Here is a 16,896-nt window from a genome sequence, read left to right as displayed (position 1 = left end):
CCACTTTGTTTCCCATCCTTTAATGTGGGCAGTGTTATACAGTATATACCTCACACGTGATTTTTGATGTTTGCATTCTTCAATGGGCTGTATCATACAGTATATTCATCATATCCTCTAACTTTCAGTACATTAGGAGTGGTAAATCTCATCATCCCATCCAGCTCCTACAATCCTATTTAGAAGCTCTAAATTAATTCCATCACATTTCTACCTATGTGTGTTTGGAGCATGCAATCTTATATTCAGAGGCAGCCAGTAGCAGTTTCGTCTCCTCTAAATTCCTGACACAATTGCATAAAACTTTCATATCTCCACAGAGCACCCTGCACAGGACATGAAAGCTTACAAAACACCCTGCTTCACAGTCTCGAGACCAGCAGTAGAGACAACTCGGCAAGTACTGCGGTACGCAAATTTACGAAACAAAATAAAAGCGGAAAAGCAAATATGCGTGCAATCACGTGAGAACCCTAAGAATTGTGAAGCAGCTGTGTTTCATATTCTGCCGAGTTAGAATCCCGCACTCATCGAGCGGCGAGGCGAGACCCTTACGGGCGTCGGGGACAGTTCGCCGGAGCGGATCGAGCCCGCTACCCTTCCCGAACTCGTCCCGCGGTCACTTGGAGTCGGCACAGAGGGCCCGCGTGCCAGGGGCCCGCGGGCGGGGGGAGGTCGGCGGGGCCTGGTGGCCGCTACCTGTCAGCAACTTGCCCGCCCCCGGCTGCGCCTGCGTCTGCTGCTGGGCCGGGCCGTTGCCACCGCGGTTCGCCGTGACGGTGTCTTCCGCCGCCGTCGAGAGTTGGCGCTGGCGGTCTGCTGCTGACCGTGATTTCTCAGTGTTCAGAGACTTTGACCTGTTTGATAACACACATTATTAAGTTCAGCAACCACAACTGTGATAAATATGAGATCAAATTGCCATATGAAAAGCAACCTGAACCAAGAGTTTAGTGAGGTAGCTGACACATGCATGTTCATAGCTGATAGCTTGTTTTTTGAGAGTTTGGTACTTTAACACACTGTCGTGTATAGTGGGATAACAATTTGTTATGTAAATAATTTAAGTAGCACTATAGGACTTAACTGCTAAGGTCATCAGTCCCCTAGAACTTAGAACTACTTAAACCTAACTAACCTAAGGACATCACACACATCCATGCCTGAGGCAGGATTCGAACCTGCGACCGTAGAGGTCGCGCGGCTCCAGACTGTAGCGCCTAGAACCACTCGGCCACCCCGGCCGGCAGCAAAAGTAACAACTCATCGAATAGTGGAGGTGTTGAGTCGTCGTCAGGCTAGCTTTTTGTCAAATACTTTTTGAGAGCTCTCTCTCTCTCTCTCTCTCTCTCTCTCTCTCACACACACACACATACACACACACACACACACACACACACACACACACACACACACACCTGTGTGTTTACACTGTCCCACTGACTGCTGTATGGCTGTTGATGACTCAGAATCTGCACTGTCCACCATTCGGGGAGTTGTTAGCTGACCCATTGATAACATACATTGCTAAGTTAGACAGCCAAAGAGGTCCTACAGGATAGCTTTTGGATTGAGTGAATGAATTAGGCAAATAGTATTCAATTCCACAAAAGAAAGAAATTATGGTTATATGAAGACTCCAGATATGTACACCTTGCAAAGTGTTTGTTTAAACAATGGCAATACTGGCCACAGCCTTGTGGTGCATTTATTCACTCATGACATTTGTTTTCAACAGTTCATTGCAGTTTGAGAATAATGCAGATATTCACCAATGAAATACTAGCTGGGAAAAGTTATCTGCCTTTCCCTCTAGTGAACTGTACTCTGGTGCAGAAAAGAGTGCAATACTCAGCTATAAAACTTTTTGATAATCTACCCGCTAAAATAGAATGTTTGCATGACACCAAAAGTGTTTCAAATGTAGATTAAAGTTTTTCCTTGATAATAACCCCTTCTGTGTGTGTGTGTGTGTGCGTGTGTGTGCATGCATGTGCATGCGCGCACGTGCATGTGCGCATGTACGTGCACTCTTTTGACAACTGACTCATTCCACATCGTAATGTTGTCAAAAATATTATCTACAGAACATGAAATTCACTAACTAACCAACAACTGCCAGTTGAAATGTAACAATCTCAAGGAGAATTTAGTACAATACCTGAGCCAGAACTTTGGTAAAATACTTTATACATGCGTTTTTTGTAATTAATAACCTGTATTTCAGGATTTGGTGTGTTAATGTGCTGTTGTTAGTGGGACAACATTTTTGATGTAAATACACTCCTGGAAATTGAAATAAGAACACCGTGACTTCATTGTCCCAGGAAGGGGAAACTTTATTGACACATTCCTGGGGTCAGATACATCACATGATCACACTGACAGAACCACAGGCACATAGACACAGGCAACAGAGCATGCACAATGTCGGCACTAGTACAGTGTATATCCACCTTTCGCAGCAATGCAGGCTGCTATTCTCCCATGGAGACGATCGTAGAGATGCTGGATGTAGTCCTGTGGAACGGCTTGCCATGCCATTTCCACCTGGCGCCTCAGTTGGACCAGCGTTCGTGCTGGACGTGCAGACCGCGTGAGATGACGCTTCATCCAGTCCCAAACATGCTCAATGGGGGACAGATCCGGAGATCTTGCTGGCCAGGGTAGTTGACTTACACCTTCTAGAGCACGTTGGGTGGCACGGGATACATGCGGACGTGCATTGTCCTGTTGGAACAGCAAGTTCCCTTGCCGGTCTAGGAATGGTAGAACGATGGGTTCGATGACGGTTTGGATGTACCGTGCACTATTCAGTGTCCCCTCGACGATCACCAGTGGTGTACGGCCAGTGTAGGAGATCGCTCCCGACACCATGATGCCGGGTGTTGGCCCTGTGTGCCTCGGTCGTATTCAGTCCTGATTGTGGCGCTCACCTGCACGGCGCCAAACACGCATACGACCATCATTGGCACCAAGGCAGAAGCGACTCTCATCGCTGAAGACGACACGTCTCCATTCGTCCCTCCATTCACGCCTGTCGCGACACCACTGGAGGCGGGCTGCACGATGTTGGGGCGTGAGCGGAAGACGGCCTAACGGTGTGCGGGACCGTAGCCCAGCTTCATGGAGACGGTTGCGAATGGTCCTCGCCGATACCCCAGGAGCAACAGTGTCCCTAATTTGCTGGGAAGTGGCGGTGCGGTCCCCTACGGCACTGCGTAGGATCCTACGGTCTTGGCGTGCATCCGTGCTTCGCTGCGGTCCGGTCCCAGGTCGACGGGCACGTGCACCTTCCGCCGACCACTGGCGACAACATCAATGTACTGTGGAGACCTCACGCCCCACGTGTTGAGCAATTCGGCGGTACGTCCACCCGGCCTCCCGCATGCCCACTATACGCCCTCGCTCAAAGTCCGTCAACTGCACATACGGTTCACGTCCACGCTGTCGCGGCTTGCTACCAGTGTTAAAGACTGCGATGGAGCTCCGTATGCCAAGGCAAACTGGCTGACACTGACGGCGGCGGTGCACAAATGCTGTGCAGCTAGCGCCATTCGACGGCCAACACCGCGGTTCCTGGTGTGTCCGCTGTGCCGTGCGTGTGATCATTGCTTGTACAGCCCTCTCGCAGTGTCCGGAGCAAGTATGGTGGGTCTGACACACCGGTGTCAATGTGTTCTTTTTTCCATTTCCAGGAGTGTATGTGTTTTTTCACTTTATTTTGTAATTCTTTAATGTAAATGTGCAACATAATAATGTAGGGATAAAGAATGATAGTACTAGATACTTCGGGGACTGATGACCTCAGATGTTAAGTCCCATAGTGCTCAGAGCCATTTGAGCCACTAGATACTTCACTGTATATACAATATGAATTTTCAGTTTCTGTATAAAATTCAGACAATTTCATGAAAAATACATTTTTCATAATTTTATTTCAATGATAAACCACTGAATGTGTCTGGGCATGTATGTGTCTGGGCAAGTGTTGAAACTAAATATTAATAGAATAAATCAATGTATTTAGAAAATTAAAGCCAATTTACCAAATACTGATTTTTAGCAATATATATACAGTTTTGTAGAAGTATTCTGGGATACAAAAATATAAAAGAAATAAACAAACTGTAAAATAAAATATGCAACAGTAATATAACTGATCATTTAATGTGTAAAATATTGAATCAATTGTTTCAATTATATATACAGTTGGGCATCTATGGCCGCAGGAGAAGTGAATGTGTGGGTTTGTCTCTGTGTTTGGCTCTTTGTCATGGTTGGCGTCATGAAGAACAAGAAACTAGATAACTGAGGAAAAAAGTGTCTGGTTTAATAGTTAGCAAAACCTACCCATTCTGTCAGCTCCATTACACAAGATTGTTGTTACCTAAATATGAAGCATGCATTAGCATATAACTATGAGATCTTTCTAAAGAGTATTCAGCTTTAAATTTTCAGGCTCACAGTAATGGTGGCAGAGTGTCACACATGACATCTGTTAAATGTTTCAAAGTGACCTTCTTTGCACATACATTCTCCTATTGAGTAATGCAGAGAACAAATCCAATTTCTCTGGGTACTAGAAGTATTTTTTTTTTATTTTAATTATTTAAATTTTTTGCTCAGTTGCATTATGAGTCCTGATGTAGTGTGTGCACAGAATAACGTGGCTGGTAGATGTGCAATCGGCAGGGCACAAGTGAGGCAGGCAGTAATGGTGAAGGTTGTGGGCAGGCACTTTAGGGGAAATACCGAGTGCTGGAGGGGAAGTGCCGTTCTAAACTGAAGCCGAGGCTAACATTTTTGTAAATATGAAGTGGAGAACTTCCATACCCACACCTGCATGTTGACCGTTCACAAAGACCTACTGTCACCTCTGCTTCGGTTAGTATCTAGAAATAATCCTACTGAAAATGTAACAAAAACAGCAACTTATTTTCACCTGGTTTATTAACCATTTTTAACTTTCAGAGAAGCGTTACGAGTGGTGAATTTTGAGTAAAACCTACATTTCTCTTGTTACCATGTTAAAATTAGCTTATTTTGTCAAAACATTGCTGAGTTCGCACAATGTCTCCTCAGTAACATGTTGTGCAGATGCAACTATGAGAGAATTTTGAAACTCTGGTTTACTAAGTTTATTAACTGAGGAAAAGTATAAAAATAAACATATAACATCTTCACTTATGTTGTTCCAAAACCCACAACATTTCTCGTTTGATGAGCTATTGATGGGCCTTAAAAATTACATTCTTTGACTGACAAAATCTGTAGTTAGCCGAATAATTTGGTAGATAATGACGTCTTGCACAATAAACACATACCAAAATACTCTCCTCTTTGCACACTATCATTTGTCAAAATCTCATTTCGATATATCAAGCTGCTTATGAAATATGAGGAATGTAGTAGTGGGTATTTCATTTTGACTTTATCGCTGGCGTGTGCGATAGCAAATGAGTGTGTTACATCAGATCAATTTTCTCGAGATTGATGACAGATAGAGACGTCCACCTAAATCTAAAGAAAAATTCAATATGTTAGCTACACTTCACAGACAGCAACATATCATGTAATATGCACCAAACGCAAAACCATAATGACTCCTATTTTTTGAATTTCAGGCCATCTCTTACTTAAATGCCAATATCACAGTAATAACCATTAAGAAAATCATGAGCATGTGTCATCATGAAACTGACATATAAAGAAGCTAAAAGTAACACAAAAATGAAATGTTTTCACAATTAGTTTCTGTAAAATTGTTTGAGAAAGATTGTAGGATATATGGCTCAATTATGTCATTACAGCACACAGCTGACCAGCCAAAAGTGGGCAATGTCAGCCTCCCCAATCAAACAAACAATTAAACTCACCCAGAGCTTCAGAGAAAACCTGGTCACTGCACATTGGCCACTGTATCCTGCGCAGACTATATTTACAACACGTCTAGCATTCAGCCTCTAGACACAGCATCTAATAAATTCCATGATAAACCTGTTTTATTTATAGTATCTTTACCACTACTAAGGATATTCTCCATTGTTACTAACATGTCCAGGAGTCCTTCTTGAAATCAACTTCACTATTTACGTGTCTGATAAAAATGGCTGCCTGAACCATAACAAATTCTTTACAAAAATTCACAAGCTGACTGAGGATCACTTGCCTTATCACGATTGTCATTTTTGATAGCGTTGCATTCCAAAACTGAAGGTTCCTCCCATGCAGAAGACATAACCAGTATTACACACTGCCAAATAGCCATTGCTGCTTTGATGTCTCTGTTGACTGACTCTCCCAACTCAGCTGGTGTTTCACCTGTGTTGTCTTGACCAGTGTGCACATGCATTTCTCCTCACTCACCACCACAGCACTACTGCTTTGCTCATGAGCAGGATCCTCAGCAAGTGCAAGAGCTCGTGCTCAAAATAAATAAAACAGTAACTCTAGATATACTGCAGCTCTAGAGATCATGAATAATTTGTAACTGATAACTTGTAACTGTTGTCACAAATGCACCAACTAAGAAGAAATTTGCTGTCATCAAAAGTATGTAGGCCTGATATGGCAGAGGTCACCACAACAGCCGTAATAGACACAAATGTAGTGGGAGTGCAAAATAGTTCCTGGTATGTAAAACAAACAAAAGGTAATGTCAGCATGTTGTGGTTAAGACAGAAAACAATCCCTTTTATACTGGGATGTTCATCTTATTTTGTTTAACCTCTGTATTATACGAATGAAAGATTGTTTTATTCGGAATCTTATTCCATGCAGTACAAACATGGATTGGCAATCCCAGAATCCAGATTATTTACTAGAAGTTTCTGGAAAGTACTCTCCCCTAGACTCTAAGCAAGATACATAAATCATTAAATCTGAACTGTGATTAATAATACAGCCAGTGTCCACTTAAGTTAGAACTCCTAGGTGACAGACTGTGAACAAAATTTCAGCCCCATATGCAGAAGACACATTTGGAGATTAATCAACAAAAGCTCAAAAGCGCTGAGGATGTATAGAGCTGTACCACGGGCACCATCATTTATCATGTGCTGCTGATCTCTAACTAGTGACAATGCTCTCAATTAAGAGTAATTTGTCATTACTCTGTTGGCACAGTCAGCATCCGTATTTGTTTTATTTAACTCCCTCCTCCTCTCTGTTAAAAATCAGTGTATACAGGGTGTTACAAAAAGGTATGGCCAAACTTTCAGGAAACATTCCTCCCACACAAATAAAGAAAAGATGTTATGTGGACATGTGTCCGGAAACGCTTAATTTCCATGTTAGAGCTCATTTTAGTTTCGTCAGTATGTACTGTACTTCCTTGATTCACCACCAGTTGGCCCAATTGAAGGAAGGTAATGTTGACTTCGGTGCTTGTGTTGACATGCGACTCATTGCTCTACATCAAGCACATCAGTATGTAGCATCAACAGGTTAGTGTTCATCACGAACGTGGTTTTGCAGTCAGTGCAATGTTTACAAATGTGGAGTTGGCAGATGCCCGTTTGATGTTATCGATTAGCACGGGGCAATAGCCATGGCGCAGTACATTTGTATCAAGAAAGATTTCCAGAACAAAGGTGTCCCGACAGGAGGACGTTCGAATCAATCGATCGGTGTCTTAGGGAGCACGGAACATTCCAGCCTATGACTCGTGACTGGGGAAGACCTAGAATGACGAGGACACCTACAATGGATGAGGCAATTCTTTGTGCAGCTGACGATAACCCTAATGTCAGCGTCAGAGAAGTTGCTGCTGTAAAAGGTAACGTTGACCACGTCACTGTATGGAGAGTGCTACGGGAGAACCAGTTGTTTCCGTACCATGTACAGCGTGTGCAGGCACTATCAGCAGCTGATTGGCCTCCACGGGTACACTTCTGCGAATGGTTCATCCAACAATGTGTCAATCCTCATCTGAATGCAAATGTTCTCTTTATGGATGAGGCTTCATTCCAACGTGATCTAATTGTAAATTTTCACAATCAACATGTGTGGGCTGACGACAATCCGGATGCAATTGTGCAATCACGTCATCAACAAAGATTTTCTGTGAATGTTTGGGCAGGCATTGTTGGTGATGTCTCGATTGGGCCCCATGTTCTTCCACCTACGCTCAATGGAGCATGTTATCATGATTTCATACGGGATACTCTACCTGTGCTGCTAGAACATGTGCCTTTACAAGTACGACACAACATGTGGTTCATGCATGATGGAGCTCCTGCACATTTCAGTCGAAGTGTTCGTACGCTTCTCAACAACAGATTCGGCAACCGATGGATTGGTACAGGCGGACCAATTCCATGGCCTCCATGCTCTCCTGACCTCAACCCTCTTGTCTTTCATTTATGGGGGCATTTGAAAGCTCTTGTCTACGCAACCCCGATACCAAATGTAGAGGCTCTTCGTACTCGTATTGTGGACGGCTGTGATACAATACGCCATTCTCCAGGGCTGCATCAGCGCATCAGGGATTCCACGCGATGGAGGGTGGATGCATGTATCCTCACTAACGGAGGACATTTTGAACATTTCCTGTAACAAAGTGTTTGAAGTCACGCTGGTACGTTCTGTTGCTGTGTGTTTCCATTCCACGATTAATGTGATTTGAAGAGAAGTAATAAAATGAGCTCTAACATGGAAAGTAAGCGTTTCCGGACACATGTCCACATAACATATTTTCTTTCTTTATGTGTGAATTACCTTTTTGTAACACCCTGTATAAATACATATTGTGTCTTTATACGAGTGGGCACAATAATGCACTGTCTTGGTTAAAATGCTAGTCTCACCCAATTTCATTTCATGGTGACCATTTCGAGGAGCATGCTCTGTTAAGACCAATTTATATTTGTTCAAAGTGATGGTTCCATTTATGTTCAGCTAAGTGAGTGTTAACACTTCTTTCCATGCTTCCAATGCATATTCAGCCACAACAACATGGTATTTTATAAACATCAGCTGTCACTGATGGATGATGTCTTTACTATCTCTATGGGAGTGATATTTAGGTGCCTGATGATTTTCATTTAATAATTATTTTTGAATTTTTGTTAGCAGTCATTTGTAGGATGACTGGCATTTATCTTCATGCATCTGCCCATTCAGGTTTTTCAAGGTTTTCACAATACCCTCCCATGAGTCATACAACTCAGGTTTTTCAAGATTTTCATAATACCCTCCCATGAGTCAAACAAATCTGTGGTCAAATGTGTTGCCCTTCTTTGTATATGATCAACTGTGTTGCCCTTCTTTGTAGGCATTCAATGTCCCCTGTTAGCCCTATATAGTACAGTTACCACACACTTGAGCAATATTCTAAGATGGAATGCACAAGCAATTTGCCAGCAGTCTCCTCTGTGTGCTGACTGTGCTTTGTCAGTGTACTGCTGCTGAACCAAAGTCTGCCACCTGATTTACCTACAATTGATCATCACATTTCATATCCTTACAAAATGTTACACACAGCTATTAGTACCAGTCGGCCAATTCCAATTGTAACTCACAGATGTTCTTGTCACAAAATATTTCTTTTCTGTAATTTGCAAAGTGTACAATTTGACACTTCCAAAAATTTAAAAGAAGCTGCCAGTTTGAAATATTACACAAAACTGACTGATATTTATGGAGCTTTCTTCAGATGGTACTTAACTATACATAACTACGTCATCTGCAGAGAGCCTCAGGTTACTATTGTCTGCAATGTCATTAATATACAATAAGTACAACAAGCATTCCAACACATTTCCTTGGGCACAAATCCTCAACCTAACCACAAATTTAATGGTAATGAGTCAAATGATTTTCAGAATCTCGATGTTTTTGCAATCCATGCTGGTTGGCATGGAGGGGGTCATTCTGTTTGGCACACCTCATTTAGGATTCTATAACAGATGGCTGTCAATTAGATCATTGTCAGAAATGATGTGTGCTATACATGTCTGTAAGTCCAGCCCCAATGAGCTTTGATGCAGTTGCTGATTAATGTCCAAAGATGTCTTCTGCAGATGGAGACAAAATTACCATGAATGGTATGATACACAAAACCATGGCCTCTCATCCCAGAAGTTTTAACTGAACTGAACAGTGATTACGAACAAAAGTAATACAATGATAATTTAACATTCTTTTAATAAATTGACTGTAATTATTCCAGTAGCTTAACCTATTGTGTGAGAGCAGTCACTAATAAAGCATGCTTTTAATTTGTGTTTAAAAATATGGATGTGGATGCACTACAAGTGCAGTATGCAACAAATTGAGAAGATGGGATGGACCGAAAGTGTGTCCAGACAGCCAAAGCTGTTAAAGCAACCACTCACATAAAGCAGGAAACCCGGGTTAAAGTCCTGGTGTGGCACAAATGTTCATTTATCACCATGGAATTTAATTCAATGCCCAATTGTGGCAGAGATCTGTATTTCTGTCTCTCTCTCTCTTAGAAAAGAAAAACAATTGTTCTAGTAGCGCCATTATCATACATCTGTTTACAAACATGCAATATGTAAGACATCCACCATTATCCTAAGTCACTAAAGGTGACCAAACACCAACAAAAGATAATAATATTTACAGTTAAGTAAAATTTCAGCACATTTTAATTTGTCTGATTTTTGTTTCCTTTCTCCATGCCTCTGAGGCTTTTCACTAAGTACTCAGTATCAATGAATCTTTTTTCCTTTACTCCCCTATTCACTTTCAGCTCTTTGTTTCTGTCACTCATTTTTACATATGGGCTTTTCTCATAGCTGATGACAATGAGTTTTCCTATATTGACACTGGCATGGGCAGGCTTCTGCAGTTATCCCTTTTGTCTCATCTATGTTCTAAATTCACCCAATCTTCCTCAAACATTTATAACATTTCTGTTCCTTCATCGATCCATTAACTTCCTGTTCCATTTTATATCATGTGACTACCCTATTTTTGCTTTGTGTTATCCCCTCATTCCCTAGGTCCACTATCTTTGCAAACAGTTTTTGGTTCAGTTCACTAGTTACTGGTGACACTCATTTACATTTATCACACAGTCTTTTTCTGTGCATGCCTTTACACATCCCATTAATTTTTATCATCAACTTCTACACTTATATCTTCACTTTAATTTTCTCACATTTACATTACACCATTATAGCAGTTCAGTTGAACTTACTCGCAAGAAGTCAATATCATCCAACTGCAATCCCAAAAACTCATTTCTTTTTGCATGGTCATTCCTTCTTTTGCAACTGTTGCTTAGCCATTTCTGTTGTGTTTTATGCACATACTTTCACATTTTTCATACAATACCATAATTTTTATCATGTTGACCAGATATCATTTACTCACATCTTCAGTTTGTCCTTCAGCATGCACATAAACATTGTTTCACTCCAACTCACTTAGGTTTAAATGGAGACCATTGACAATACACATCTTACACTTTCATGATATGGTATTTTTATGATCATGAGTTAACTGCACTCTTTAAGTTCATCCAACCCATTACATTTGTTTACACATTTTTTCCCATTTAATGACATTAATCATTTACTTATTTGCAATTATCTCTTTGTTCTCCCCACTATTGTACCATTAATGCTCTAACTTTATCATGTAACAACCTTGCACCATATTTCATTCACAATAGCTTCATTTCATTATACAGGACTTCTTGAAAATGCATAGGAGTCCATAACTAGTAGTGGCAACATATAGGGAATGGAAAATAACAGCCGATCTAGGTTATTTATATTTATACTAATACTAATAAAAGTTATCAGAGGCTGAAAATTCCATGTTCTCACAGAAAAACTCTAAAGTGTCCCTTTTTCAACTTCAAAAGTTACAGTTTTTCATGAAAAATCAATAGACAAGAATAAATGAGACAGTGTTTTAGGGAGTACATAGCTGCCATAAGTATGAGGGCTGTGTTAGCAGAGACAACACAATGCTGATGAAAATGAAAGTCTACAAATAGCGCACTAACTATGTAATTGTCTGGAAACATTTCATTACCATTCAATGCCTTCACAGTGTATTTCAAAGAGAATATACATGTTACAAAATATTATTTTGTTGTAACTATCAGTCACTGAACCACAACTTGATTATTGAAGGAACAAATACATTATTCTGTTTGCTTGGTTACCATCACATGTTGAAAAATGACTGCTCCGAAGCAGAAATCATTTTGTGCCCTAGAGTTTGCGAAGTGTGATTCCACGATTATAGGGCAAAGAAATTTCAGGTTGAGGTATCAAACTGATCCCCTGAATCAAACAATGGAAAATCCAGGATGGAATGTAATACTCACCATATACAAGAGATGCTGAGTTGCAGATAGGCACAACAAAAAGGTCTTTACATTTAAAGCAGTGTGGTTTCAGTTGCCTGAGACTGCAGTCGTGTGTGTGAGTTGCGTTTGTGTGTGTGTGTGTGTGTGTGTGTCTATTGTTGACAAAGGCCATTGGCCAAAAGCCTTAAGTGTGAAAATCTATTTTTTGTGCCTATATGTGACTCAGCATCTCCACTATATGGTGAATAGCAACTTTCCTTCTCATAATATTGATCCCCTGAATGGATGGAATATTTGCAGTTGGTATTGACAGTGTATATGTAAAGGAAAAAGTCTTGGCCATCTTTGCATTTCTGAGAATTAATCATGCCAGTTGGGAGTTACAAAAGCGTACAGAAGCAATTTGGCATGTTTTCTGATGTTGGTAGGTTCTGAAGCCACAAAAGTTACAGCTGTAATAGGCTCTACATTATGATGAACAAAACAAACATATGGCATTTTCTGACAAGCTACAGAATGCTACTGGCAATGATAACACTTTTGCACAAAACATCATGTTCAATAAACACTGTTTTTTAATCTGGAGCTTATAGAACCCACATGCACACACTCAACATGTATGAGTTTCACCCAAAGTCAACGTGTTTTATATGACATCCCACTCATCTCATTTTTCTTTGATGGAAACACAATTAACTGTCAGTAGTATATTGCTATGTTACAAAACTGGTTGTTTCTGAGGCTGAACAAGAACAACTTAAGTTTTCAAAGAGATGTGGCACTTCCTCTTGGTGTTGCCAACTGTGTGAATACCTGGATGAAACTCTGCTGAGCCATTGGATTGTCATCAAACAGCTGATGACTTGGCACTTCTCAGCTGGCCTCCAAGGTCACCAGATTTGATGCCCTGTGACTTCTTCCCGCATGGTTTCATCAATGACAATGTTTATGAACTAACATTACACCTAGAAGAGTTGAAATACTGTCTAACGTCAATGACAATGGACATATTTACCCGAGTATGGGAGGAATTTGAGTATCAATGCAGTATTGTTTGTGCCACTGCTGGAGGAGACATACTGAACATCTGCAATCTAATTGCGAGAGATTGGAAATATGTGTCCCAAGTTTCATAGTTATTCTTTTTGAAACAACCTGTACACCACTTTTTTCTCTAACATCCCTCTCCCATGTTAAGCAGCTTATCTGACATTAGCTTGGAATTAAGCTGAGTGGAGCTACTATTTTTGAAAGTTCATACAGCTAGACTTCCTACAGATCACATGTAAGCTCCGCTGCATTTCAAACAAATGCTGAAAGTGCACGCAGTTTTTGAAGCACACAAGGGTGCACTACTGGGAAAACACTCACCTTTCAAACACAGGGCCTGATGTGCCAGTAGCCCGCTGGGACACGATGCGCTCCGAATCTGACCCCGTTCCACCAGAATTCAAAGCAGCTTCCCGCCGTTTTCTCCTTTCCATTGAGATCTTCACGTCTGTTTTCAGTCGCAGGTACTTCTCTTTCAAGGTTCTGTACTTATCTTCCAACAATCGTTTCTCACAACGCAGTTTCTCAAAGACCCTGTAGTTCACAGAGAAAGAAATAAACAAAATATCAGGTGTATGTTTTTAGCTGAAAAGGTGACATTTCACTTGCTACAGTGTCAAAATTTGGATGATTCAAAATGTCAAATTCAGCCTTGCAAAAATAATCTAAAAAATATTTGGACTCTTGAGATACAGTTATTCCAATGTCCACCAATAAAAATGGTAACAAATTAAGTTTAATGTCAAATGTGTATCAGAAAACTGACGCGATTTTTAAAACTACATTTGTCAAATGATAAATCAAAGTGGGACACCAATGGGGGTTCTTTTAACTCTCATTCACACATTAAAAAATTCTGCCCTTCTGAGGGAACAATCACATCCAGTTTACAATGACAGGAACTAAATATAGCTATGACGCAGCTTTTCTGTAAAAGCTGATTGCAAGTGCAAACCTACATTTTCTTAATAACAGACCTGCAAAAATTTTTCAGGTAGCATTATTTTTAATTAAATAATGATGCTCACAATATGCCATATTAATCAATAAATCAAAGATGTTGTTTGTGCCAAATTATTTATACAGAAATGAAAACTTTAAAGACAAATACATTTTTACTTATATAATTCTTCTAAACTGAAATTAATTAACAAGGCATCCATGTTATGAGCAAAAGAGTTCCTTATATTTTTAAAACTTAATTCATGAGAATGTGTGGTAAACAACTCTTCATTTGCTGAGGATACTTAGTATTCAAGAGAAAACATCTATCATTGCAGTTAATTAGATGTTAAATTATGGCAGTGATGTGTGAACAATATGTAAGTGACCAGTAATGTATCTAAAACCTCATCATATCGAGATGTGAGTTTTTCCATAGTGTCTCATACTGCAAACAAAGTTGAAGTTTTGCTTTTGTAATGCTAGTAAATTATTCAGAACAAATCAAGTCACAAGTAAACTTTATCTTCAGAACAGATTTGTTTATACACCTTTTTAAAGCAGTTGTGTTGTGAATCTTTTATTTAACTGGAAAAGTTGGAATACTATGTCACCATAAAACTTTTGTTTTTGGGAGTTTCTCATTAGTGTAAATTTATACATAATAGATGAAAGTTAATCAAGTAAGCACATAAGAAGTGGTGACTGAATTCAAACTTGCCCACATTACACTCTAAGATAATCCATGTTAAGGACATACGAAAAATGCAATCACAGGGGAAAACATCGAAAGAGTGTACAACACTGTATCAAACAGTCCAAAATTAAAAGTGCGTAGTGAGCTGCCATCACAGGCATATCATAATAAAGAGTTCAGTACACTTTACAAGCAGATAACAAAAATTAGTATCTCAGTAACATTTACACCATTTAAAAAAGAATGTATTTGATTTCGTGTCCTTGTTTGTTGGTGGGGACAAGATGTGGATCCATCACTTCATGCCGGCAATCAAAACAATAGTTGTAAGATGATTTCAACAGCCATTGTTTATGGGGTGCAAAAATGAAGCTTCTTATTGGCTATCTTTCACAAGCATCACCAATAATCATCAAATATAAAAACGTCTTCTGAACAGTAATAATTGAAAAAAGTTCAGAAGAATGCACCCATCCACAAGGTTTTACATCTGCATCTACATACATAATCGGCAAGCAACATTACGGTGCTTGGTGCAGGGTACCTTGTACCACTACTAGCCACTTCCTTTAATGGTCCACTCACAAATGGAGCAAGGGAAAAAATGACTATCTATATGCTTCTGTACAAGTCCTAATTTCTCTTATCCTGTCTGTGTGGTCCTTACCTCAAATGTATGTTGGCGGGAATAGAATAGTTCTGCCTAATACCAAATCGTCTGCTGTTCATCTTCTAGAGTTACAGGCTTTTCAGGTCATTTCTGAAAGGATTTTTGCCACAACCGACCAACACCTAAACTTTATCACTTAAAATAACCGAGCTCATTTTTGAAATGCTAATCACTTACTCCAACTCATATATCACATTTGTCTCATCTTTTGCCACTTCTGCTGTCCCAATGTCCCTTTAATCTTTTCTCTCTCTTTCCCTCTGATTACTCAGTCAGTTGTTACAGCTTTTCATTAGCATACTGTGATACCATTTCATCTGTGTTTAACCAAATTTTAATCAATTCTTGACATGTTAAATTGCCTTGAGGTTGTGCAAAACATATCAAACAGTTCTAAATTCAACATATTTCTTAATGCATTTTCATCCATTTTTGAAAATACTTTTCCTAAAAAGATAATTAAATATAACAGCGGCAAGTTACTAATGAAAATGTGGACTAATTCAGGTATTGATCTATGTTTAAAATGGAATAGGACTTATACAAAATAGCCAGAAAAAGAAATAATCCACAAATACTTTTTTCATACTCTAAACAGTACTGTAACATATTAATAAAATTTGTAAAAATATCCAGCAGAATGCACATCTTCTCTGAAACTGACAGAACTGACAATAAAATAAGATAAATACTGAATATTTTTAACAGAATGAGAGAGAGAAAGAAGGCATAGATGACAGTATTATTTTTTATAAAGACAATGGGACCATTGTCAAAAAGCAGTTCATATTTAGCAGATATATTTAATAGCTACTTAAAAAAAAAGTGAATAAACTGTTGCAAATAGTTCAGAACAGAAAGCAAAACAATACACCAAAGAAGCTATACAGATGACATTCAATGAAGTAAAAGTTAATCTCACATCTCTGTCTGAAATAACAAAGGACATCAAAGGCTCAAAAAATTGAAGGTTTATATAGGATGGATAATATCTCTGAAAGACACAAAAAAGCTTTGGTGCTGTAATACTGACATGTAATGTTTTTAGTCACTTATATAATACATCATTAACTCAGGGTGTTTCCACAGGCATACTGAAATATGTCAATCTTAGTTCTCTCTACAAGAAAGGTGACTCCACAGATGTCCATAACTACTAATCAGTGTCACTCCTTACTGAATTTTCTAAGCCTTTTAAGAAGGTAATACGTTCCAGGGCTGTCACCCATCTGTGTAGTAATG

At 39.6% G+C, this 16,896-nt stretch overlaps 1 protein-coding gene across 1 annotated transcript in view; it reads right to left on the bottom strand.

Moving 5' to 3' along the window:
- Positions 1-16,896, bottom strand: part of LOC126210459 (centrosomal protein of 164 kDa) — a 644,242-nt gene that overhangs the window by 68,637 nt on the left and 558,709 nt on the right. The window contains exons 17-18 of the mRNA XM_049939692.1: positions 13,667-13,879; positions 700-857 (exon numbers count right to left, since the gene is read on the bottom strand). Of these exons, the coding sequence (XP_049795649.1) occupies positions 700-857; positions 13,667-13,879 (371 nt within the window). The remainder of the gene's footprint in view (positions 1-699; positions 858-13,666; positions 13,880-16,896) is intronic.

Source organism: Schistocerca nitens, chromosome 10 (assembly GCF_023898315.1).
Source record: "Schistocerca nitens isolate TAMUIC-IGC-003100 chromosome 10, iqSchNite1.1, whole genome shotgun sequence".
NCBI classification, from domain to species: domain Eukaryota; kingdom Metazoa; phylum Arthropoda; class Insecta; order Orthoptera; family Acrididae; genus Schistocerca; species Schistocerca nitens.
Note: the sequence above shows the minus strand (reverse complement) of the source record. Positions and strands in the feature narration are given on the sequence as shown.